The following is a 24,893-nucleotide window of genomic DNA, read 5'->3' as shown; positions in this document are numbered from 1 at the left end:
CCATCTCTACTAAAAATTAAAAAATTAGCTGGGCGTGACAGCAGGTGCCTGCAATTCCAGCTACTTGGGAAGCTGAGGCAAGAGAATGGCTTGAACGCGAGAGGTGGAGGTTGCAGTGAACCGAGACCGTGCCACTGCTCTCCAGCCTGGGTGACAGAGTGAGACTCCATCTCAAAAGGGTGGTAGAGAATTTCTGTTTCCTGGGCAAAAAGTCTCTCACTGGTGTTCACCCAAGCTGAGAACTAGAGAAACTGCAAAGAAAACAGTCCTGATTATATGCAGGCTTGCAAGGTGGAGCTAAAACTAATACACTGGAAGATGACAAGAAACAGCAAAAGGTATCCTTAATCCAAGCTGAACAACAATTCACAATTCACAAGGGCTCTTCTGTACACAACATTTAATAGGGAGGTGGGAGGGAACAACAAAGGCAGAGTTGGGGCATCAGACCAGGGCAGGGCTGCAACTAGGGAGAAGAAACCAGTTAGCAGGCAGGCTACTACAAGCAGCAAATGGAGAGCCCTCTCACCCAGCCAACTCCAGGAGCTTCTCTGGTCCCTTGTGCTCTACCCTGAACCTTAGCCCAAGAGCCTGTTCCTCATCTTCAGCAAAGGATAGCAGGGCAGGACCTGAGTTGGTCTCTTCAGGGGCTGTCTTGAAGATGGCTGTTTTAGCAGAAATGAGGCTGACCAAAGGTTTCTACAAGGCACCTTGCATGGACTCTGGGGGTTGTAGAACACATGCCGTGACATCCATGCATTGGAGACCTGTATTTAAACATGGGCTAGCTGCCCATCCTGGGATCTTTGGCTAATACCCTTACCCTGGGTGCCCCTATCTGAGAATGATACTTTGGGCTGTTGAAGAGCCTATCTGAGGAGCTCTTGGGTTTCCTGGTTAAGTTGTAAAGTCATTCTGCCAGAAAGGTTATTACTGCAAAGTCAGGACCTGGTGGGCTGGGCTCACCACACCCTTCCAGCTCTGATTCCTTGGTATAAATGTTCCTCTTGAGATGGATGTGTGTCAAGGTGAACACCGAGAGCACTTGGCTGTAGCTGGGAATAGGGTAGGCAGGATTTGCTCTTGGTCACACTGGAAGGATACCCAGACCATACCCAGACACTGTTCTGGGATACGGTGTCTGAATCCTCAGCAGCCACTGCTGTCTTGGCCCTGACTGTGCAATGGAATCACGAACACAGAGACATCATCGTAGGACACCTGCCCTTCCCCTGTGAGACTGTCGTCCTTCCCCTGTGTGCTGTGTATCAGCATCTGGGCCAGCTTCAAGAACCTGTGAAGACCATCCTGCAGATAGACTTCAGGGGCAGGGCAAAGGGGCAAGGCCAGCCCTTAGAACTCACTGCATAAGGTTGGACACTGGGGACCCAAGCAATGCAGTTCGACTGTGAAGCAAGGAAACAGCAAGCCTGGGCAGGCCACGGGCTGGACCACAGGGGTCTAGATTCAGGGATTTTTGGAACCCACAGTCTCCCCTCCTCCCCCAAGAAGCTTGAGACAGCCCTGATCCTGGCCAGCTGCCAGCTCATTGTCAGTGCTGTCTTCTCAGCCATAACTACTTGGGTTTGCTGCTGGCACCAACCCAGGCAGGTCCCCAGCAGTTACAGTACCTGTATGGGTCCTCTTGGTTCCCAGGGAGGAAGCTCCGCACCAGCCATGCCACCTGCTCATTGGACAGGACATCCCAGAGTCCATCAGTTGCCATGACAACCACATCATCCTCCTGTAGCTCCAGCTGGTCCACATCCAGCACAGTCACCTACAAGTTAAGCCTGAGGATGCTGCATGCTCCATTCCCTCCTCCCACCGGCCTCACTGTCTGCCTTTTCTGGGCAGATGGAAGCTGGGTTGGACAGCATTGCCCCCTCACCTGTGGGACAGAGAGCAAGAAAGGCTTGAGCTGGATGTTTGTGTCCAGGACTCTGAGCTGATGGTCTCCCAAGCCCCGGGAGACAGCCAGTGTTCCTAGTAACCGAGCCTGAGGGAAAGTGAGGTGTGAGGTGACGGCAAACAGCTCCAGCAAAGGCACAAGTACCAGGTCCTAGCACTGCAGAGCATACAGGGAGAGGTGGACTGTGGCCACCTTTGGAAGCCTTGGACCAAGAGAAAAAATTCCTGGTCTCAGAGCAAACCCCAGGCACCAGCCACAGCTACCAGCAAGAGGCAAAGGAGCTCCCACCTCTGTAGGGGATAATGAAGAGGGATTCTTGGGGGGAGCCAGGCACTGACCTGCCTACCCTGTCCGTGGATCAGTGGGTACTTGAGATCTGATTTGTCCACACGTTTGTAGCTCCTACCAGGAGCAGAGCCAGCATCAACCCAAGCCCTGTGCCCCATCTCATCTTTCCCCAACTTAGGGCCCAGCTATCATACCCTCATGGTGCCCACCCTGCCAAGGTGGAGAGGGCTGCCCCAGGCCATACAGCTGGGCCCAGATCCCAGGGCTCTCCCTTCCCACCTGTCCCTCATCCCCACTCACCAGCCCCTCATGTGGTGATCCCTGAACAAAACCTTCTGTCCCAAGTCATCCCCCTTCAGCCGCCGAGGGAACTCCAGTCGGGTGAACTCGCCAGCCAGAAGCTCAGGGTAGACAAAGGCCTGGGGTGGGGAGGCTGTGCTCAGGTCACACTCCCTCTAGTGGCCCTGGACCCAGTAGTTGGGGCTTCACAGCCTCCGTGCTGCCAAGGGCACCTACCAGCTGCTGGATCCGCTGCCGCTCGGTCTCTGGGGTGAACTCAGAGCTCAGTGGCCGTATCTCATCTCTCCGCACCAAGATGGCCCTGGATGGGGTTGAAGAGAGAAGGGAGAGGTCTAGGAGGGGGCCTCTACCCTCACCAATGTCCAGTCTCCTACCAGTCCCTCCTCCAAACACCTCCAGACCCAGCTCTGCCCATGATGATCCCTTAAAGTCCTCCATGACTGCCTAAAACCTGCAAGGGTAGAAGCTTAGCTCTTTAGTGGGGCACTTGAGGTCACTGCCCTCCCCAGCAGCCACTGTCCACCCTCACACTCCACACATGCCAAGTACATACTCAGTTCAGCCAGCCAATCCTTCCTACTATCCCTCCACTTCCAGCCACCATTCATTATCCCCATTGCTGCTTGTGCCCTCCCCACCCCACCCTTGCCCACCCTCCAAGGGGTGACTCACTCACCTGCTATCCCCAGCATTGGCCACGTACAGCTTTCCCTGCAGGGACACAGCCACCAGGGCTGTGCAGCCGCCCACCTGGCCTGAGGCCTCCAGCTCCCGCCCGATCACCTCATCCTGGGGCAAACCGAGGCCACCTTAGCTGCTGCCATACTACTTTGTCTCTCAATCCCCACCCTACCCTATAGTTCACTTTTACCAGGAGGCCTGACAGTCCCAGCCCAAAGTCCAGCCATGATCCCTGCAGCCAGAAGATCTAGACAAGGGAAGTGCTACTCAAAATAGGAAGAGAAACCAGCCCCTGCACCAAGGACCAACAGGGTATTCAATGAGATGATGCAGGTAAAAGCACCCAGCACATATTAGATGCTGGATAAAAGAGGGGTTATGCTGAGAGTGATGGCTGTTAGTAACAACCCAACCAACCCAATCTCATCCTTCCAATCTCTGTATACTGTGATGACCGTGATATACAGAGATGCCATTCCCTGAGATCCCTAGGAGCAAAATCTCCACTTCTTCCCCAGCCAAAAGCCACACACTCACACATTCCTGAAAGGCACTCTCCAATGCCCCGATCACCAAGTCTTCTGCCTTGATACCCTTTTCCTCCACAAACTGGGGGTCACTGGGGCAGATGCAGCGGCCACTGAGGTGCATGGGGGGCCGAGTGGCTACCAAGCCCTCTACAACAGCCTCCAGCTGCCGGCGCAAGCAGGAGTGCAGGGTGTTGGCAGCCAAGATGGCTGCTGCAGGACCTCCGTGCCCATCAAACAGTGCCCAGTAATGGCCCGTCAGGAACTGCACAGGAAGGGCTCAGTGTCAGGCTCTGACAACTTCCCCAGTTGTCCCCTGACCCAACCAGAACTAGGACATGGGGCAGCAGGGCAAGAACCTCGGCTTGCATGTCCTGGCCCCAGACTGTAGGAGGGATTCAGGCCAAGAACTCAGACTACACTCACTTCCTCTGGACACAGGGTCAGCCACTCTTCTTCAGCCCCAAACTCACATCTCCGGATGCACAGCTTCCCACAGGCGGCTTGATCCTCATTGAATTCAGATTTCTCTGCATTGATAATCCTGAGGCCGAGAAATCGTCAGCGGCCCTCCAGGGACACACCTATGTCCCTATGGGCACAGGGACCCGAGCCAGCACGGGGAGAGGACCCCTCCCTCTGGGGCAACAGCTCCCCAATGCTGTCCCTAACACGCACTTAGACAACCACGATGTAAGCTTCCTAACTTCAGTGGCTCCATGATTTAGGGTGAAAGTCAGAGCCCAACTACTCTGGATCCTAACTGCTGACCCAGGGCTAGAAGGTAAGGGTGGGCTGCCCTTCCTGTTCCCTGCCCTATCACAGCCCAAAGCCCTGTCCCATGCAGTACAGGTCATACCCAGGGTGAGATGGTGGAGGTATCGCCAAAGCCCCACATGCTGGAACTCTACCGAGTCTCCGGGCCTCATCTTGAAAGCCCCTGAGCTGCAGGTCCTTCCTGATCTCCTGTCATCTCTGAGGGGTAGGTCGGAATCCCAAGGGAAACGCTGGGTCGGGATGTTGGGGAAGTGGTCAGGGTTCAGAGATGAGGATAAGAAGGGGCTGTCCACAGGTGGTGGGGCTGTCACTCACTCAGCTCCTCCCACTTTCTAGGCTGGCACTGGACCCGAGGCAGGCTCAGGCCGGGGTCCGGACCGGGCCGGGCCAAGGGTCGGGAGGGTCACTCACTCGGCGTAGCCTGCGTTCCATGGCAGCGCGCGTCCTCGCGCGGGGCTGCGCACGGGCCGGGAGTCTGGGCGGCGCGAAGCGTCTGCCGCGCCGGAGCTGGAGCCGGAGCCGCGCAGGAAGCGGGGCCGCTGATAGGGGACTGGGCTGGCACGCGGCCCTGGCGGCCGCGGCGCGGGGAGCGGCTCCCCAGGCAGGAAGCGGCGCCGGAACCAGCCGGCGGACATGGCGCGGTGGCAGGGGGCTGCCCGCGGAGCGCGGGACGCAAGGGCTGGGCCACCAGCGGGAGGAGGAAGCGGGCCGGGGGCGGGGCCGGGGCGGGGCTGGGGGCGCGCGGGCGGGAGGCAACGTCCCCCAGCCCCGACCTCCGCCCAGGAGCGCGTGCGTGGCTGGCTTGCTCAGCCGGGGGTCCGCCCTTAACCCTCGCGACCGCTCGAGAAATTCCACGCCGGCATCAGCCCCATTTGACAGGCAGGAAAACCGAGGCCTGGAGAGGCGAAGTCGCCTGCCCGGCGTCCCACAGTTCACCCACGCGTGGGTCACCGGCGGTTGAGAGGAAAAGTCCCCCACCGCCCGCGGGCCAGTCTCGGGCCTCCTTCTGCTGGGCGAGGACCTGACGAAGGGGAAGATGGAGACAGGATGTGGTGGGAGGTGTCAGACGCGCACCTTGAGTAACTGTCTCTGAGCACAGGGTCTTCAGGCCGCCTCCAACCCTCTCCACCCCGGCCTGCCACCCTCCACCCCAGACGGGCTTAGTGGTCACCCTGGCTTTCCTCATCCTGAGAAGCTGCTACCACCCTCGAGGACACTCTTCCAAGTGGCTGTCCCTGCAATCAAGATGTCCTCGCGGAATAGACAGCAGGATCCTCACTGGACTGTGAGTCACAGACAAGAGAAATCTGTGTGTGTATAAAGGGGAATCCGTAGTCCCCCAAAAGCTCCAGCTGGTCCGAGTTCAGACCTGGGACGGAGGGAAGTGAAAGACGAAGAACCATCTTGCGGTCTCTCAGTCATTGGCTAGCTGTCACCGGGGGTCAGCAGCAATGTCCCCTTCACATCTACGAGTTAACAGAGCGTTTCTTCACCCATTTGTCCTCACCTATCTGTCACTTAAGTCCAACTCCCCGTGCAAGAGTGTTACTTTGGCTGGGAACCATGGCTCACACCTGTAATTCCAGCACTTTGTGAGGCTGAGGCAGGCAGCTCACCTGAGGTCAGGAGTTTGAGACCAGTCTGGCCAACATGGTGAAAACCCATCTCTACTGAAAATACAAAAAGTAGCCTGGAGTAGTAGTGTGCACCTGTAATCCTAGCTACTTGGGAGGCTGAGGCACAAGAATTGCTTGAACCCAGGAGGTAGAGGTTGCAGTGAGCCGAGATCAACCCACTGCACCCCAGCCTGGGTAATACAGCGAGACTCAGTTTCAAAAGAAAAAAAGAGTGTTACTTCACATGGAGGATTCTGAGGCCCAGAGGGGAAGTCTTGGACACCCAGGGCTGTGCTATTTCCATTATGACAATGCAGCTGACTCAATCCTAGCCCCCAGGGCACTTCTCTTCCTCTTTCCTCCTTCAGGAAGCCAGGGCTTGCCAACTGATTACAACCTCTGATTACAGGCATGAGCCATTCCACAGCCTAGTGCCCCCATATGAGCTACATGAGAGTCCACCTTCACCTCCACTCCCTAGCCCAGGGAGATGCTCAGTAGGCCCCACTTCCTCCCAGCAGCTAGCCCTGTCCCAGTGGGAGTTCCTCCGGCCCAAGAAGGAAGATTCTTAGGGTAGGGAGGTGTGCCCCACACCCCCTCCCTCCAATGACTCAGTTCCAGAGCAGCCTGGGGGCTTACTGACTGAACTCACAGTGTGTGCTGGGCCCACACTGGGCACGGGAGCACAGTGTTAATGGAGACAAGCCACGCCTATGCCCACCAAGCCCCCTGCAGTGAGGGTAGCAGTTCTGGTGGATGCTGCTTCATCCAGCTGGCAAGGGGATGGGGTGACATTAGAGAAGTTTCCCAAAGGACCTCTGAGCTGAGAACTGTCACTGGGACAGAACAGAAATGTGCCAGGGTGGGGCAGGCCCAATTCAGTCTGTGGGGCCACTTCCTCACCCTCACCAGTCAATGCCTCGGAGGATTTAAAATTTTAAAATTGGAAGAAACAAAGCGCACACACTCTATTCCCCAACCCACCTCTGGGTGAGGGAAAGTCTTGTCCTAAAGTATTTTCAAAGAAGCTCTAGGCAACCAGATATCATAGGCAGTCTGTTGCCCAGCTTAGCCATTTTCTTTTTTCAGAGCCATGTGGAGCCCCATGGCAATCCCATCCTCTCTGTTCCAAGGTGGTCTGAGTGTTCCTTCAGTGTCACCAGGCTCTTCTGGCTTCCAGGGATCCTGAGTACCTCAGTTGTGCCTGGATCTTAAGCCTATGTCTCTTGGTTTACTCCCTCATTTTGCCAAAGTGCATCCTCCAACAACTTTCCAAGAAAGGATGACTGGGCGGTACTTTACTGAGAGATGTAATTTATCTGTCTTTTTCTGTGAATGGTCTATTTGTATCCTTTGCCCTACTTTCTACTGGACCATTGGCCTTTTTTTTATTGACTTATGAGGGCTCTTTATATATTAGAGAAATCAGCTCTTTATTTTGAAGTGAGTTACAAGGTATGCTGTTTGTAACAAGTTACAGTTTGTTATTTGTGTTTTGGCTGTGATGGTGGCTTTTTCCATACAGACTTTATTTTTAATGCAAATGGATTATTGATCTTTTTATAAAGAAAAACAAAAATTGCCGGGCTCGGTGGCTCAAGCCTGTAATCCCAGCACTTTGGGAGGCCGAGGCGGGTGGATCACGAGGTCAAGAGATCAAGACCATCCTGGTCAACATGGTGAAACCCCGTCTCTACTAAAAAATACAAAAAATGAGCGGGGCATGGTGGCACATGCCTGTAATCCTAGCTACTCGGGAGGCTGAGGCAGGAGAATTGCCTGAACCCAGGAGTCAGAGGTTGCGGTGAGCCAGGATCATGCCATTGCACTCTAGCCTGGGTAACAAGAGCAAAGCTCCGTCTCAAAAAAAAAAGAAAAACAAAAATTTCAGGACCCCCAAATTTGTTATGCTAAAAGGAGAGTTGGCCAGGCGTGGTGGTGCACGCTGGTAATCCCTGCACTTTAGGAGCCCAAGACAGGTGGATCATGAGGTCAAGAGATTGAGACCATCCTGGCCAATATGGTGAAACCCTGTCTCTACTAAAAATACAAAAAATTAGCTGGGAGTGGTAGCCAGCACCTGTAGTCCCAATTACTCAAGAGGCTAAGACAGGTGAATGGCTGGAGCCTGGGAGGCAGAGGTTGCAGTGAGCCAAGATTGCGCCACTGCACTCCAGCCTGGCAACAGAGCAAGACACTGTCTCAAAAATAAAATAAATAATAATGATAATAATTAAGGGAGAGTTAAACTTGGAGACTAAATCACACAACACTGGCATTCCTTTTTTTTTTTTTTTTAAGATGGAGCCTTGCTCTATTCCCCGGGTTGGAATGCAGTGGCCTGATCTCTGCTCACTGCAACCTGCACCTCCTGGGTTCAAGCGATTCTCCTGCCTCAGCCTCCCAAGTAGCTGGGATTACAGGTGCCCGCCACCACACCCGGCTAATTTTTGTATTTTTAGTAGACACGGGATTTCAACATATTGGTCAGGCTGGTCTTGAACTCCTGACCTCAGGTGATCCACCCACCTCAGCCTCCCAAAGTGCTGTGATTACAGGTGTGAGCCATGAGCCATCGTACTGGCCTTTTTTTTTTTAATTCTGGCAACACCTCATTCTAAGCTGTAAAACTAATGTCTCCAACACCGTCATTCTTTTCCCAAATGGATACCTGTTACCTTGCAACCTTGTGTCAAAACATTCTGCATTAGCCAGATCCCCAGAAAAATGCAAAAAGCCTCATGCATCTCCAGGTGACTGCCTTCACAAATTGCTCATCAGTAAATCCTTTGCCAGCCCCTAAACCTTTCAGGAAGTATATCCTCCCATAAAACAAGGACATGTGAATTGGAACTTTAGGTCTGGAACCTAACCCTACCTCCTAAAACCAAAGTCTGTTAAATCTCACAGTGACAATGTCAGTTATAAGTTTATCGGCCCAGGTGCAGAACAGTTATTCCTCCATCTACCCTGAGGCCTCTGCAAAATTGGCTCTTCCTTTACTCCCTGTTCTTCAAGTGTTCACCCTATCTTCCATATACCCTAGATTTACGGGACACTAATTAACAGTCTCACAAAAACATAACCATTTGCCTCACTGCCTTCTCCCCTGTACAAATATTGAGCCTCCTGAAAACTTCTTGGGAGAGCACAGGCCACAGACATTTCTGTGATTTGTGTTGCTTTCCTGGGCATGCTCGACCTCTGGATCAATAAATTTCGACTGATTGAAGCGCTTGCCTCCATCTCTTATTGGGGTTAAGATTTTCTCTCTTTTCTATAGCCTAATTTAGGAAGTGAAAGGTTTTCTTTTACGGTTTCTGTGTTTGGTGACACAGAAGTTTCCTCCACTCCAAGATTCTACAACACCCTTTGTTTCTTCAGTATTTTTACATTTTTTTAGGCCAGGCGTGGTGGCTCAAGCCTGTAATCCCAGCACTTTGGCAGGCTGAGGCCGGTGGATCATGAGGTCAAGAGATCGAGACCATCCTGGTCAACATGGTGAAACCCCGTCTCTACTAAAAATACAAAAATTTAGCTGGACATGGTGGCGTGTGCCTGTAATCCCAGCTACTCAGGAGGCTGAGGCAGGAGAATTGCCTGAACCCAAGAGGTGGAGTTTGCGGTGAGTCAAGATCGCGCCATTGCACTCCAGCCTGGGTAACAAGAGCGAAACTCCATCTCAAAAAAAAAAAAAATTGTTTTTAGAGAGGGTCTCACTCTGTCACCCAAACTGGAATGCAGTGGTGTGATCACGGCTCTGATCACGGCTCATTGCAGCCCTGAACTCTGGGGCTCAGATGATCCTCCTGCCTTACTGTCCCAAGTAGCTGGGACTACAGACGTGTGACTGTGCCTGGCTAACACATATCTATCTATAGATATGTATATGTAGAGATGGGGTCTTGCCTTGTTGACTAGGCTGGTCCTGCATTCCTGGCCTCAAGCAGTCCTCCTGCCTCAGCCTCCCGAGAAGCTGGTACTCCAGGTGTGTATCACCATGCCTGACTAATTTAAAAATATTTTTTTTTGTAGAGATAGAGTCTCACCATGTTGTTGCCCAGGCTGGTCTCAAACTTCTAGGCTCAAGAGATCCATCCACCCTGGCCTCCCAAAGTGTTGGGATTATAGGCATGAGCCACTGCACCTGGCCCCCAACTCTCAAATAAAGAAAACTATGATTCTTGGGCACACTCACTATCATGTGACCTTGATCAAATCACTTCACCTCTCCAAACCTCAGAGTCTTTATTGCTAAGATGGAAACAGTAACACCTACTCCAGGGGCTGTCATGAGGATTAAATAAATGTGCCCAGTAGGTAGTAAGTATACAATACAAAGCCTCTAATGGTTCATTCATACATTTGCTTATTAATTTTTTTTTGAGATGGAGTCTTGCTCTGTCACCCAGGCTGGAGTGCAGTACTACAATCTCAGCTCATTGCAGCCTCTGCCTCTTGGGTTCCAGCAATTCTCCTCTCCTGCCTCAGCCTCCTGGGTAGCTGGTATTACAGGCGCATACCACCACGCCCAGCTAATTTTTGTATTTTTAGTAAAGACAGGTTTTTGTCACGTTGGCCAGGCTGGTCTTGGAACTCCTGACCTTAAATGATCCCCCACCTTGGCTTCCCAAAGTGCTGGGATTACAGGCATGAGCCACTGTGCTCAGCCTACATTTGCTTATTTTGCAATTATTAGCCACCCGACAATGTTGGGTACTGATTTAGGCACTGGGGAATACAGCAAGGGCAGACACCTAACTACTGGCGGAGGGAAGACAGTAAGCAAATATGTAAAGGTATGTGCCAGGTAGGGATAAAAGCAGAGAATGGCCCATGGAGAGGGTCAGCCAGGGAGAACACGCTGTACCCTGCTTTGTCACAGTTCATCCAGTGAGGGATATTTCTACAGGGCACATGACCTTATTTTTCATTATTCTTGGTTAATTCCTGTTTCTAGGAGGTCAAGGCTCTCGTGGTTCTGTGGAATCACCAGCTGCTCCTGTGGATGTGGCTTAGTCTGAGCTGATATAACCAGTAGCTCTGTGTTGCTGGCACCGTTTGGCTTTGGCAGGGCTCAGCGTGGGAGGCCTTGCCTGTGAACTGTTCTAGAAGGCAAGCTGCAGGGCTGCACAGCATTCCATTTTCCATTGTGAGTGCTGGGGGGGGACAGTGGTTAGCAGATGACACAGGCCCAGTCCTCAGGGTGAGCACAGGAAGATGAATGAGAAAACCCTTCAATTCTCTGTATGCTGGGCTCTCCAGGGATGAGAAACTCAGGGGAGGGCACAAAGGTGGCCTCAATGCAGGCTAGTAAGGGTGGGTAGCAAAACAGTAAATAGAGCTGAAGCTGGGGCCAGATGCCAGGTAGGCCACATACTTCATCATCATGTCTCAGCAACCCTGGCCTAGCAACCCCAGCCCAAAAAGGTGGCCTCCTTTCCAGTCTTCCCACCAACCAGCTGATTGGACCAACTGATTGGACTAGCTGATTGGACCAACCAGAGTCAGATGCTCATCCTTGACTCATCACAGTGGCCTGGAAGATGCCATATGTTGACTGGTTGGTAGCAGCAGGCAGGTACTGGTACCATTAAGGCAAGGCTGTTGGATATAGACACGGAAGGCCATTAGGACATGGGAAATTCTCAGACTCATCAGGCTCTGGCCCCTTTCAACCCTCTGGGCCCTTGCACATGCAGTGCCCTCTTCTCAGAAAACTTCTGGCTAGGACTAGTGGCTCACGCCTGTAATCCCAGCACTTTGGGAGGCTGAGTCGGGTAGATCACCTGAGGTCGGGAGGTCCAGACCAGACTGACCAACATGGAGAAACTCGATCTCTACTAAAAACACAAAATTAGCTGAGCATCGTGGCACACGCCTGTAATCCCGGTTACTCCGGAGGCTGAGGCAGGAGAATCGCTTGAACCTGGGAGGCGGAAGCTGCGGTGAGCTGAGATTGTGCCATTGCACTCCAGCCTGGGCAACAAGAGCAAAACTCCGTCGCAAAAAAAAAAGGAAAAAAAAGGAAACTTTTCCCTCCACTCTGCTGGGCTGTTCCATTCTTCCCTCTAGGTTTCCAAACTTTGCCTTCTCCTGGCAGCCCCTCAAATTCTCTCGACGGGATCTCACCACCATACACATCTAGTGGGTGCTTGCTAGAAGGCGGATCTGGGCTCTCACCGTGAGGGCAAAGCCTAGCTGCCATGACTACCCCGAGGCGCCAAGGGCCTCAGGGGAGGCGCTCAAGAAACGGGCTCTGGGGAAGCATGGCACACGCACGCGCGCGCACCCATCCACAAGCAGACCCCTTCCTGGGTGCAAACCCGGGTACGCTGGGACCGCCTCCTATTCGGAAACCCACCTGGCTTGGGGCGCAAAGATCGGGCGCGCGCGCGCATCATCCGCCCCACCCACAGACCACCGTGATCAGGGAGCACTGACACACATGCGCGTCCTCCCACGCACGCTCGGTCACACGCAGGCCCATCTCCTGCTTCAGAGGAACGCGCTGCTGTGCGCACGGCGGATCAACTAGCCTTGAAACCACCCGGACCGAGGCACACGCTGCGCGCATGCGCGGCCCCGAGTCCCCGCCTCCAGGCCGCGCCTGTCGGGGGCGGGGCGCCGCTGGGGGCGGGTCCTGCGGCACCGCCCGGGAAGCTGCGCGAGGTTCTATAGCCTCCACCACATCCTTCTCCTCTTCTGGTCCAAGCGAGCGGAGCCGAGCCAGGGCCAAGCGGAGGGCGCCGACGGGGTGGACTGAGCGAAGCGCCGAGCCATGGCGCACCAGACGGGCATCCATGGTGAGGGCGGATGGCAGGCGGGTGGGCGGGCAGGGGGCCTGGGTCTCGGCTCTCGGAAGCGCCCCCTCCCCGGCTCTCAGCCCCTCCCTCCACCCCGCACCAGCCAGGAGAAGCTTCCTGTTCTCTTTTGCAGCCGCGGGTCGCCTGGGGTGGGCACATCGTGGGGGAGTACGGACGTGCTGTGCATAGCTGGGAGTGGGTGTACATGTACGTACACAGCTGGGGTGGAAATTTCTGTGCCTATCTGGGGGTGAATGTGCCTGCGTGTGTGTGCCCATCTGTATATTTTTGCTCCTTTCCGGGAGTGGGTGTACACGCATGTGCACACGTCTCCTGTGTACCGTCCTGCGTGTGCACCTCTGGATGTGACTTGGTTGTGCACATCTAGGGTCACTCATGCACTGGCACTACTGGCTGTTTGAATGCACACTGTAGGTCCCATAGGACCCTCTTTAGACATCAGTGTTTCATGCAGTGTGCACGTGTGTGGGTGTGTGTGTGCACAGTTGGAGCGCAGCTCAGTGTGCATTTGTTGCCAAGGATACATGTACTGGATGTGTCTGTATGACTTGAATGGGCTTGTGTATGTGTGTAAGGAGGGGGCCCTGACCTCTGCTCCTCCCAGGACACTCACACTCTCCCCAGGCTAGGGAAAACCAGGGACAGAGCCTTCTAAGTGGGATGGAGAAAGTTACCTATCTGACCTTGACCTCTGACCTCCCTCCCATGTTCCACTGTGACCTTCTGAGTATGCTTCAGTCCAGTTGGAAGATCCCAGCTCCAAGCTGCAGACAGGGAAGAGGTCCAGATATGGGGTTTATAGGGGACAGTCCTGGCCCTAAATAATCCAGGCCGGCTCCCACCCACGCCCAACTCCTAGGAAGCTTCACCATCCCCTAGCATCATACCCCTCCTCCCCCAGGGGTCCCAATTTCCTTCTTGGACTGGTTGTGAGAGAAGCAATGGCCAGGAGCCAGGTGCTCTAACTCTACCTGGGCCTCAGTGTCCTCATCTGTCACTGGCCTGGGAGGGCTGCCTGGCCTGTGGGGAAGGCCCAGGCTGTTTGCCCAGACAGCCTGGCGGGTTTGGCCATCAGCCACCCCTCCCACCACACTAGGATCCCCTGCCTGGGGCTGCCACCATCGACCTGCCTGACCGCCTGAATCCTGGTGCGGTTGTGGCCACTTGGTGGCTGGACTGCCCTGAGATTTCCCTGGCCGGCGAAGGCAGGGGCCTGGGTCAGGGCCAGGCCTCCCAGATGGGCCAGCCTTTCTCCAGGAGGAGCTGGCAGGCGGGCTTCATGACTCAGCCCCACAGGAGGGAAAGGCCTCCTGGCCGGCTTCTTCCTTCCCCTTTGTCTGGTCATAGCTGCTGCCTCCTAGCCTCCAACCCGAGTGGAGGAGATCCCAGGAAGTTAACCACCCCACACCCCCTCCCTGCTGCCGCACTCCCTCATTTCCCACAGGAAGACAGGCCCACCGAGGGGGTCACTGGGGACTGGGCTGCCCCCAGCCCTCCTTCCGCCTGTGAGCTGCCCAGTCCTTCTCATTTCTGGGCAGGGGAGTTGGCAGGTGAGATCACCCTGGAGGACCAAGTGCCAACCCTGTCCTGACCGTAGGTGTGGATCTGCTGACCTCAGAGCAGGGCAGGGAAGGGGCCTGTAACCTGAGGCTCACTGGAGCCGGAGGAAGGGTGTTCATGAATCATTGATAATAGAGGCTTAAGTGTCCCAGGCCTGGCCTCTGGATTATTGATGGCGGCTGGGCAGGTGTAGAGGCTGGGGTGGGCAGGGATGTGCCTTCCTCTGCTGGGGTGTCAGTTTGCCCTGGTAATACTAGAAGGGGTCTGTTGGTCTGTCCCTTGGGGGAGCTTCTTGGCCTCTCTTCTGGGAAAGTCTGGGCAGGTAGAAGGGGCAGCTCAGCACAGCCATGCTTGCTGTTATTATCATAATAAAAGATGAATTGTCATTAATAAAGGCTGCCATCATCAAGCCCTTTCTCCCATTTATCCCTCACCACAGCCCTGCAAAGTTTGGGGCTATTATGTCTTGTTTTTGAGATGGAGTCTTGTTCTATCTCCCAGGCTGGAGTGCAGTGGCACTGCACTTGGCTTACTGCAACTTCTGCCTCCTGGTTCAAGCGATTCTCCTGCCTCAGCCTCCCGAGTAGCTGGGACTACAGGCGCTCACCACCACCAGATAATTTTTGCATTTTTGGTAGAGATGGGGTTTCACCACGTTGGCCAGGATGGTCTCAATCTCCTGACCTTGTGATTCACCTGCCTGGGCCTCCCACAGTGCTGGGATTACAGGCAGGAACCAGGCCATTATCTCAGTTTTATACACTGAAGTTCAGAGAGGTCAGGGGTCACACAGCTGAAGGAAAGGTGGAGCCCCAGAGGCCAGGCTTGGGGCCTCAGGTACCTGCTTGGGATCTGCCTATGGAAAGTTATGTCCTGGCCCAGTGGGATGGTGTCCACCTGCTACAGTTCCATGACACGCTTCTCTGAGAAGGGTCTGCTGAACTCAGTTGGGCCCCAGCCCACTCAGTGGCCTTGGAGGGTGGTGTGTAGCCTGAGGTCTCAGATTCACAGTCACTCTGCAAAGGGGGGCACCTGAGGACATGACCAGAGTTTGTTTTCCTAAAGGCCCCCCCACCCCATCCCTGAGTTGCCCAGTCCTGGCCCTATAAATATTCTCTGACCTCAGGCCTCCAGCTGTGTTCCTGACAGAATTCCCCTGACCCCTGGGCAGCCTCAAGGTCACGCTGGCCTAGCCCTGCTCACCCAGGGACCCAAGCAGGGTCCTTCCCCACGTGGACTGTGGTTTCCCCATCCACTAGGAGATCCACCACTTATGGCTCTGCGCTCTCACCATGGTCCTCACCTCTTGCCTGGGGTTCTTAGTCACTCACTGGCTCTCACCTTTCATTATAGCCCAAGGACCAAGATGGAGTCTCTTAGGAAGTTTCAGGGCCACTTCTCCTCCTGGAATCTGTCCCTACTGCCTGAGGGTTAAGGGTGTGTTGTCCCCCACAGTGCTGTGCCTGGGCTGGCTGGGGCTCCTGGGGCCTCAGGGTTAGACAGTCTGGCTGGAGGGCTGGGGCTGTGCACACAGGTGTCATTGTGTCCATGTGCTTCTGTGTACACTTTGATACATCCTCTTGCCTGCACACACATCTCAGCCAAGCTCTGCACTTGCCTGCCTGTGTGCGTGTTAGCAAGCTGGGGACTGTATCTCTGTGTGTGTTTGCATATCTAAACGTGTGTGTCCATTTGCGTTTGAGCAGCTGAGTGTGTATTAATGTATGAGGGCGTTTGCATTCCTTTTTTTGTTTGTTTGTTTTTCTGAGAGAGAGTCCCGCTCTGTTGCCCAGGCTGAAGTGCAGTGGTACAATCTCTGCTCACTGCAACCTCCACCTCCTGGATTCAAGCAGTTCTCCTGCCTCAGCTTCCCAAATAGCTGGAATTACAGGTGTGTGCCACCACACCTGGCAAATTTTTTGTATTTTTAGTAGAGATGGGGTTTCACCATGTTGGCCAGGCTGGTCTCGAACTCCTGACACCAGGTGATCCACCTGCCTCCGCCTCCCAAAGTGCTGGGATTACAGGGGCGTGAGCCAACATGTCTGGCTGGTGTTTGCATTTCTGCTTCTCTGTCACACATGTGTGTTATCTGTTACATTTGCACATGCTGGATTGAGCTATGTGTGTGTGTGTGTGTGTGTATACATAGTGGTCATGGCACAGTGGGGGCATTTGTCTGTATGTTCCTTTGTGTATATGACTGTGCTGAGTGTGTCCCAGGCCAGCTCACAGCTCGGCCGTCCTGGAGGCAGGGGGCAGATGGAGGCTATTCACTGTGGCTGGCCTGGCTTATGCCAGAGCCTACCCCGTCTTCGGGTGGGCTGTCCCCTCCTTGCCCACCCCGCCCTGTCACCAGACCTACCCCAGCCGGCCAGCCACTTGCCTGCCATCTCTGCTGGCTAAATTTGGGAGCTTGCGTTCAGTGGCTGTCTCAGGTTCCCAGTCACATGGGGGGCCGTATTTAACCTGGTTCCCAGCTCAGCCACCAGACCCTGCGGGACAGAGCAGGCTCCATATTCGTCTCTGTCCACTCTGCCCACTCATCCCCCACCATGTTTCTTGTTCTTATAGCCACGGAAGAGCTGAAGGAATTCTTTGCCAAGGCACGGGCTGGCTCTGTGCGGCTCATCAAGGTTGTCATTGAGGACGGTGAGTGCCCACCACAGGCCAGGGAATAGGCTTGGGGCTGGACTCAGCTGCCTCTATGGGTGGGGGATGGTGGATGTTGGCCCCTGGCCTGCCAGGGGCCTAAATCTTCCCCTCTGGAAACAGGTGTTAGGCCATCCTGACAAAGGAGAGCCTCATAGGGGAGCATCAGAGGTGGGTGTGATTGTCACCCGTTATGCAGAGCAGGAAGCTGAAGCTGGGGTCAGCAAACAGAGCCCTGTCCTGGGGTCCTGCCACCTCCCAGAGACTGCCTGGGTATTCAGATGGGCCTGATCAGGATGCTGAGCTGGGCTGGGCAGAGGGGCAGGGGATAAGTGAATCCAGGCACTGCTCTATGTGGCTGGTGCCACCGGCCCCTATCTGTCTGTGGCCTGGCTTGGCTCAGCTGCTCGCGGTGGAGACATCTAAGGAGATCCTGCACCCTTCTCTCAGAAGTGCCCCCATGATGGGGTGAAGGGACGAGTATCTGGCTCATCTGAGAGCAGGGTGGGAGGGTTCTAGGCTTGGCTGGGCCTTGGCCTGGCCCCTGAGGACCTGGGAGTTGTATAGGGGGCAGTGTTGAGGGTGCTGGGACTTGAGCTGAGGCCTGAAGTGGGGAGGGTTTGGGGAGGCAGAGGATTAAACTGAGGAGGATTGGGAGGTCAGAGGTAGAGGACAGAGGACTTTTTCCCCTTTCCTCCATGCCAAGGGACTGTTCCTTTGGGTGAGGGGTACAGACTTTGGGACTGGGGTGGGTCAGGCCCCCCAGAAGTCCTCCCAGCTCTTCTCAGAGCCATTCAGCAGTGGGCACGTTGGATGGCTGCCCAAATGGGCCTGGTGCTTGGCTGACTTTTCATACACTGAGTTGGCTCAAAGCAGGGTCTGCCATTCCAAGCTGTGCTTTGCCCAGGGTCTCAAAAAGCTGCCCTCAGAGACTGGGCAGGGGTCACTGTGGAAGGATGTGAGTGACGGCCACCTCATCATGTGGGCAGACCACAGCCACCCCACCCCTAAAGAGGCAGTTGCGCTCATTGACCCCAGTCCTTGGCTCTCCCTGTCGCCTCCCAGACAAGATGTCCCTGCAGATTTGAAGCAGGAGGAATCGCTGGGTTGACTTTTATCTCAGTTCTGCATGACAATGGTTGGGATTCCTAGGAGTGCCCAGGAGGGTCCAGGCGTTCAGTGGGCAGCCACTGTCTGTCTCCAACTGAGGTGGCCTCAATGTGGCCAGAGGGCCTGGTTTTTCTAGAGAAGCTGAGAATTCTACTTCTTACGTAAAATTTCCCAGTCTGAAAATGTTAGCAAAAAAAAAAAAGAAAATGTTAGCAACAAATGTTGCCAGTGCTGTGGGGACCGACACAGACCATGACTACTCGAAGTCACTGTGACTGATCCTGTCTGAGTTCTGGGTGGTCAGGTGAGGAAACTGAGGCCTCAGAGGGCCTGGCCTGTTGGGGTGTCTAGGCACTGGGGCCCCTGCCCCCATCAGGAGGGCCCAGTGGGCTGGTGCCAGGACCCCCAGCCATCTGATCACCCCTTTGCCTCAGTTCTTGCTCCAGTCTGGACCTGTGGACACCCAGGCTGGTATCTGATTTCCAGGTGAGATCCCAGCTGGCAAGTGCAGCTGGATGCTCCATTCAGCCACGGAGCTGGCAGGCCTGTCCTGTCAGGCTTAGGCACTTTGATGGTGGCTGCTTTGGATCTGTGATGTTTTTGAGGGGACCGCAGCTGGCAGCTGGCCACAGGATGTCCGTTTGTGCAGGGTCTGGTAGGAGCTCCTGCCCCTCCTTCCCAGAGGCTTTTGTTCCTGAAGGTCCCTGTGGCCTGGGGCTGTGACCTGCCCCTCAGCACATTTGTCCTGAGGGGGGTCTGCTGCAGTTCATCTGCTGGAGCCCCAGGGGAAAGGGGAGCAGGAATCAGTTTCATGGGGACTGTGGGCTGAGCAGCTGTGCAGTGGGAGTGGGGTTCAAGGGAGTCCGTGAGGGGCTGATGGCTGCCTGTCTTTGTGTGGCTGTTTGTGTTGGTGATTTGTGCGAGGGTGTGTGTGCAGGTGTGCACGCCGTGGGGATGTGCAGGAGGGTGGCCCCCAGCTGGCAGCTTTGTGCTCTCCCTTGCTCACTCATTCAGCCACACAGCCTCCCACGTCTGGAACCTGGGGGCTCCAGGGAAGGTGAAGGGTGGCTGGTGTCTCTGAGCCAGCTGGGCAGCCATGGCGAGGCTGGAGGTCTGCAGCGGGAGGCTCGGTGGGACCTGGGAGCTGGCTGCTCACCCGGCCTCTGCCCTCAGAGCAGCTCGTGCTGGGTGCCTCGCAGGAGCCAGTGGGCCGCTGGGACCAGGACTATGACAGGGCTGTGCTGCCACTGCTGGACGCCCAGCAGCCCTGCTACCTGCTCTACCGCCTCGACTCTCAGAATGCTCAGGGCTTTGAATGGCTCTTCCTCTCGTGGTCACCTGATAACTCCCCCGTGAGTCCTGGGCCAGCGGGCAATGAGGAGGGGAGCTGGGGCTGAGCGGGACAGCAAGGCCTTGCCCTGGGGGATCTGGGAGAGGACCCAGGCCTGCCCCTGGAGGACGGGTGAAGAGTCATCAGGCCTTACCCCAGGGAGTCTGAGAGAGGGACAAGGCCCTGTGCCCGAAGCCTGGGAACCTCACGCCCTTGGGGCACCAGCCTGGCTGGCTCCTGGAGGCTGTGGTTGGCCTGGGCAAGGGCTCCCCCTGCTGGTGGGAGCCTCCTGCTGCTCCTTCGCCCCGGCCTGGCTTTCTGCTGGGTGTGCGGCTTCAGTGAGCCTACCGGCTCCCTCCAGAGGTGCCTGCCTGTTCCGGGAGAGGCAGCCCTGCCCAGAGGCCTCTCACAGTTGGCCCTTGCCCTTCAGGTGCGGCTGAAGATGCTGTATGCGGCCACACGGGCCACGGTGAAAAAGGAGTTTGGAGGTGGCCACATCAAGGATGAGCTCTTTGGGACCGTGAAGGTAACTTTAAGTCAGGACTGACTGGGACACAGTCCCGGGCCCACAGAGACAGGTCACTGTGCAGGGTCAGAGAGCAAGACAATGCCAGCCTTAGGAGGAAGATGGGGGCGCTTGGGGAGTCCAAGGGCTGCAAGCTGGCGTACTTGGTGGGCTGCCTCCAGCCGCCCCCTGCAGGTACCCATTTATGGCTCAGCATTCACCCCCACCCCCCCCAGGATGACCTCTCTTTTGCTGGGTACCAGAAACACCTGTCATCCTGTGCAGCACCTGCCCCGCTAACCTCGGCCGAGAGAGAGCTTCAGCAGATTCGCATCAACGAGGTGGGTGGGGAGCAGAGGTCCCAGCCTTGAGCCCTCAGGGTCATATCAGGCCCACTGGCAGCCTGTGCTGCCTGGGAGCCACAACGTGCTTTGAGCTGGTGAGGGGCTCCCTCACCATTCCCTTGCCCATAGGTGAAGACAGAGATCAGCGTGGAAAGCAAGCACCAGACCCTGCAGGGCCTCGCCTTCCCCCTGCAGCCCCAGGCCCAGCGGGCACTCCAGCAGCTCAAGCAGAAGACAGTCAACTACATCCAGCTGGTGGGTGCCTGCTCCCTACCCTGGCATACGCTGCTGCCACCCCTACTCCTGCTCATGCACATGCGCAGATGTGCATGGAGTCCCTGCCCCACCAGCCTGCAGCCTGTCCCCTTCAGCTCGTCCATATGCTTGAGGGAACACACAGTCCGCCTCACCCCTCCCTGATCCCTCCCTATTCCGTCCCAGCTGTAGCCACTGTGTGCACATAGATGTGCTCTGGTCCCTTTTCCCCCAGGCCCTGCCCATACGCAGGTATACCTGTGAGCACACTGCCCCATTCTGCCTTCCACACATACCCCTGGGGTCACACTGACCCCTCAGCCCCAAGCCCCTTTCTGTTCCAGATTCCTTCTGCAGTCTCCTGAGCAGCCCTAGGCAGGGTCCTTCTGTTCTGGCCATTCTGGCTGCCCCTTTCAAGCAAAACAGCTCCTCCCTTCCAACGTGCTTCCTCCAGAGGCCTGGCCTCGAGGACGGGCTGGCCCAGCGGCAGTGTCTCCTGGAGGTCGAGACCCTCCACACCATTCTGTCCCATGCCATTTCTACCCTTGGTGGGAGTTCCTTCTCCAGTACAGCCTTCAAAGGGGCAGAGTTGGGGCTGGGCCCAGGACTGTCCTCTTCAGAGGGGACCCCCATAGAGGGATGGCCATTGCAGGGGAGTCTTGGGAGAGGGAGGTCATGTCAGGCTCCTGCCCACCAGCTAACCCTATTTGAGACTTCTTAGGGAAAGGGGCCTGGGCCCACCCCAACCTGGTGCTCTCCCGTCTCCCCTTGGCCCCTGTCAGAAGCTGGACTTGGAGCGGGAGACCATTGGGCTGGTGCACACAGAGCCCACGGATGTGGCCCAGCTGCCCTCCCGGGTGCCCCGAGATGCTGCCCGCTACCACTTCTTCCTCTACAAGCACACCCATGAGGGTGACCCCCTCGAGTCTGTGGGTAAGTGGCCATGGCAGGGCCGCCAAGCCTGTGGCTGGGTGGGCAGGGCTGGTCTGTGGTGGGGCGGGCCTGCTCTGGGCATGAAGGTCAGCAGGTTTCCCAGGCCTCCCCAGCTCACCTCCTGTCCTCTGCAGTGTTCATCTACTCCATGCCGGGGTACAAGTGCAGCATCAAGGAGCGCATGCTCTACTCCAGCTGTAAGAGCCGCCTCCTCGACTCCGTGGAGCAGGACTTCCATCTGGAGATCGCCAAGAAAGTAGGCGTCTTCCCCAGGGCCTCGTCTCCCTGGGCCCTGTCACCCTGATCTCCATGCAGGGCGTTGGGGTCCTGAGATGATGGCAGAGCAGGAATCGTTGCTGCCATGTTGATCACAGGGAACCTGAGCCCCAAGGGGTGACATGTATTGCCCAAGACTGCCCAGCTGATTGGTGGCTCAGAAATGCCCAAGTCGTGGCTACTATGTCATGTCCTTTCCCTGGACCTGGAGACAGGGAGGAGGTGACCCCAGCAAGCAGAGTCCGAGGCATGCAGGGCAGCAGGCCCTAAGCTGTTGTGTTCCTGAGGGTGGCATTCCAGGTGGGGTTTCAAGGGGAGACCCCAGGAGACCCCAGGGCTACGATGTGAGATCAGGGGATACCCCAGGAGTGGGAGCTACTAGGGGTGGTATGTGTCAGAGCCCCTACCATTGGGGTGACCACTGCCTTGCCCCATGCAGATTGAGATTGGCGATGGGGCAGAGCTGACGGCAGAGTTCCTCTACGACGAGGTGCACCCCAAGCAACATGCCTTCAAGCAGGCCTTCGCCAAGCCCAAGGGCCCAGGGGGCAAGCGGGGCCACAAGCGCCTCATTCGAGGCCCCGGGGAGAATGGGGATGACAGCTAGGGGGCTGGAGCTGGGCCAGCCACCGCGTGTGGACTGTGGGGCTGCCCGCCTTCTGCTCCCTGCCACCATCCTCCTTCCTGGGCCCCAGGAAAGTGCTTCCAGGAGGGCAGGAAGGCTGGCAGCTGAACACACTTGCAGTTTCTGAGGGCCACTGGGCTGGTGTTTTGTGACCCTTCCCTGTTGCTGTCCCTGCGTCTCATCTGTGTGCCCAGGGTGTCCGGGAACTCTGCCTGGCTGGCTCAAGGGGGCTGGATCAGGGGCCTGTCATGAACCTGGCCTCCCAGGGAGCTGAGACTAGGGTCCCAGCACAGCCCAGAAGCCTTTGGCCATAAAAGGTGGGGTCAGCCAGGGCTGGGCAGGGGTCACTGCAGTTTGGGATGGATGAATGCTGTATTTTCTAAAGAATAAAATATTTTTAAATCAAGACTTGCACTTGGCCCTGAGACTGCCTCTGGCCCTGGGAGTTGGGCAGCCCTATGCATATAACTGTCCTCTCCCAACGGGAGAGAGGGGACTGCCGGCCTTCGAGGTGGAGCACGGCTCTGCCTCCAGCTGTATGGGAGAGGCTGTGTCTGTGGGGGGAGGGGTGCAGCCTTGCTCCAGTCTCCCAGTCAACAGGAGCTCTCTTGAGAGGCAGGCGCGCCTCCCTCGTGACATGGGGGACCTGGGTATGTTCATTTGCTGTGGCTGCCGTAACAAATTACCACCAACTTAGTGGCTTAGAAGAAACCCAAGTGTATCCTCTTTCAGTTCTGGAAGCTGGAAGACTGAGATGGATCTCACTTCCAAAGTGGAGGTGTTAGCAGGGCAGGCTCTGTCTGAGCCCCTTGGGAGAACCTGTCTCCTGGCCTTTTCTGGCTTCCAGAAGCTGCCTGTATTCCTTGGCTTGGGGCCGCTTCATCCACCTTCAAAGCCAGAGGTGACATCTGTGATTCTGCTGACCTTGGCCTCTGGGCTCCCATGGCCTTTTGGAGTTGAATCTCCCTCTGTCTCCATTTCATAAAGGACTTTGTGATTGCATTCACCCTCCCCACCCCCACTACCTTCCCACCTCAAGGTGGGGAACTTAATCACATTGTTGAGGTCCTTTTGGCCACACTCCATGTGGGGTGTTAGGGTCATGTGTTGGCAGGTTTGGGGAATTAGGGCAAGGATCTCTGAGAGGGGGTTTTTGCAGCCTCCTGCATGGCATAAGGGCTCTTCCCCGAAGGTCCCAGCCTCCCTGGGCTGAGGCCAGGACAGCTGTTTCTGTGGACGTTGGTATCGGTGTCTCTAGGCTGAGTGTGTCCATGTGCATGGGTCTGTACGTGTGTGTGCAGACCCCACTGTCAGCCTACTGGCCTCTCTGGTTTTCTCCCTCCAAGGGAGGCAGGACCACTGCTGGGTATGGGAATCTGGGTCCCTGGTCCAAGGGACTCTGGGAAAGTCTCACGCTTGGGGTTCCACAGGAGCCAAAATTTCGGTGTGTGCCTGCAGGGCAGGACAGTCAGAAAGGTGGATGGAGGGAATGAATGCAGGCGCCTGCCACCCCAGGCAGGCAGGGGCGGAAGCGTGGGGCGATGCCTGCAGCCCAGCTGCTGAGTGGGCACTGCCCTCCCTCCTAGCTTAGGGCAGCATTCTATCTCCGGTACCTTTCTGAGCCCTTGCTCAAGCCCCTAGAATTGTAGAGAGGATAGCCCAGACCCTAGCTAGGACCCAGGGGAGGGGCTGTCCTTGCCCAGCCTAAACACTGGCTCCCAGGTGGGCAGGAAGACGATGCCATCACCCCTGCCTTGGAGCCTGCCTGTCCTGACACCCAGCCAGAGTGGGCCTGGGGGAGCCGGCTGGCAGATGTACAGCCCTGCCTCATCCCAGCATCAACCCCATTTGTTTATTCAGGCTTCACTCAGAAACACCCTCTCTGTGCTGCCCAGAGCTGAGTGCTGGGTACTCATAATTCAGCAGATGTCAAGCACCTACTATGTGTTGGGCACCATACTGGGTCCTAGGGATGCAGATAAAAGATCACTTCCCTCAAGAGGCTGACATTCCAGCAGGGGAATAAGACAATATACAATGAACTATGAAAGATCAATGATCCGGTGTGCTAACAGAAAATGTTAGGGCAAGAGAAACAGAGCGGGCAAAGGAGCTCAGGGTGCTAGACCTGGAGTGGGAGATTTGTAAGAGGACTGGATGGTCCTGTTGAGAGGGTGACATGGAAGCAGAGACACAGTGGAGGCGAAGGAGGGGCCATGTGAGGCTTGGGAGAGCTTCCAGGCAGAGAGGGCAGCACATCCCAAGGCCCCGAGGCAGGACAGTGCATGGGGGCTACTCAGTCAACTGAAAGCAGGCCAGTGTGCCAGCAGATGCAGGTCCCACAGGGCCTTTTCGGCCATCCGTGGACTGTGGCT

At 56.0% G+C, this 24,893-nt stretch overlaps 2 protein-coding genes and 1 long non-coding RNA gene across 16 annotated transcripts; 1 reads left to right on the top strand and 2 right to left on the bottom strand.

The window, feature by feature from the left end:
* Nucleotides 1-385: 385 nt before the first annotated feature.
* Nucleotides 386-5,157, bottom strand: PPM1M (protein phosphatase, Mg2+/Mn2+ dependent 1M). Of its 14 annotated transcripts, none has more exons than XR_004734607.3 (11): nt 4,897-5,157; nt 4,135-4,252; nt 3,719-3,973; nt 3,177-3,289; nt 2,717-2,801; nt 2,501-2,619; nt 2,251-2,314; nt 1,892-1,999; nt 1,632-1,780; nt 1,105-1,319; nt 386-1,006 (listed from the first exon to the last, which is right to left on the bottom strand). XR_004734607.3 is itself a non-coding variant. In XM_078351075.1 (11 exons), the coding sequence occupies exons 1-10, from the start codon at nt 5,118-5,120 to the stop codon at nt 1,150-1,152; spliced, it is 1,359 nt and encodes a 452-aa protein (XP_078207201.1). In that variant the 5' UTR covers nt 5,121-5,157; the 3' UTR covers nt 386-1,006; nt 1,105-1,149. The 14 variants fall into 14 exon arrangements, 12 of the variants coding, with proteins under 12 accessions (XP_078207201.1, XP_008980022.1, XP_008980023.1 ...); XR_614125.5 differs by having other exon boundaries at nt 1,137-1,319; XM_078351075.1 differs by having other exon boundaries at nt 1,105-1,294; nt 4,182-4,278.
* A 477-nt stretch (nt 5,158-5,634) lies between these two features.
* On the bottom strand, nt 5,635-12,652 carry LOC144579538 (uncharacterized). The gene is made up of 3 exons (XR_013527349.1): nt 12,550-12,652; nt 5,855-5,951; nt 5,635-5,768 (listed from the first exon to the last, which is right to left on the bottom strand). It is a non-coding gene; the product is annotated as an uncharacterized LOC144579538 (long non-coding RNA).
* Nucleotides 12,653-12,680: 28 nt separating this feature from the next.
* TWF2 (twinfilin actin binding protein 2) lies at nt 12,681-22,924 on the top strand. Its single transcript, NM_001433506.1, is given in 9 exon segments — nt 12,681-12,907; nt 17,063-17,140; nt 19,424-19,602; nt 20,011-20,106; nt 20,322-20,426; nt 20,559-20,684; nt 21,467-21,617; nt 21,752-21,873; nt 22,333-22,924. Coding segments are annotated over 9 exon segments (1,050 nt in total). The 5' UTR covers nt 12,681-12,882; the 3' UTR covers nt 22,501-22,924.
* The last annotated feature ends 1,969 nt before the right edge of the window (nt 22,925-24,893 follow it).

Source organism: Callithrix jacchus, chromosome 15 (genome assembly GCF_049354715.1).
Source record: "Callithrix jacchus isolate 240 chromosome 15, calJac240_pri, whole genome shotgun sequence".
NCBI classification, from domain to species: domain Eukaryota; kingdom Metazoa; phylum Chordata; class Mammalia; order Primates; family Cebidae; genus Callithrix; species Callithrix jacchus.
This window is presented reverse-complemented; position numbering and strand designations above follow the sequence as displayed.

Excerpts from the sequence above, each read along its gene's own strand:
- PPM1M (XM_008981774.5), bottom strand. The coding sequence starts at position 5,120 with ATGTCCGCCGGCTGGTTCCGGCGCCGCTTCCTGCCTGGGGAGCCGCTC. Across the intron at positions 3,974-4,134 it reads TGACCCTGTGTCCAGAGGAA|TTCCTGACGGGCCATTACTG; the intron begins GTGAGTGTAGTC and ends CTTCCTGTGCAG. Across the intron at positions 2,000-2,250 it reads TCCACGGACAGGGTAGGCAG|GCTCGGTTACTAGGAACACT; the intron begins GTCAGTGCCTGG and ends ACTTTCCCTCAG.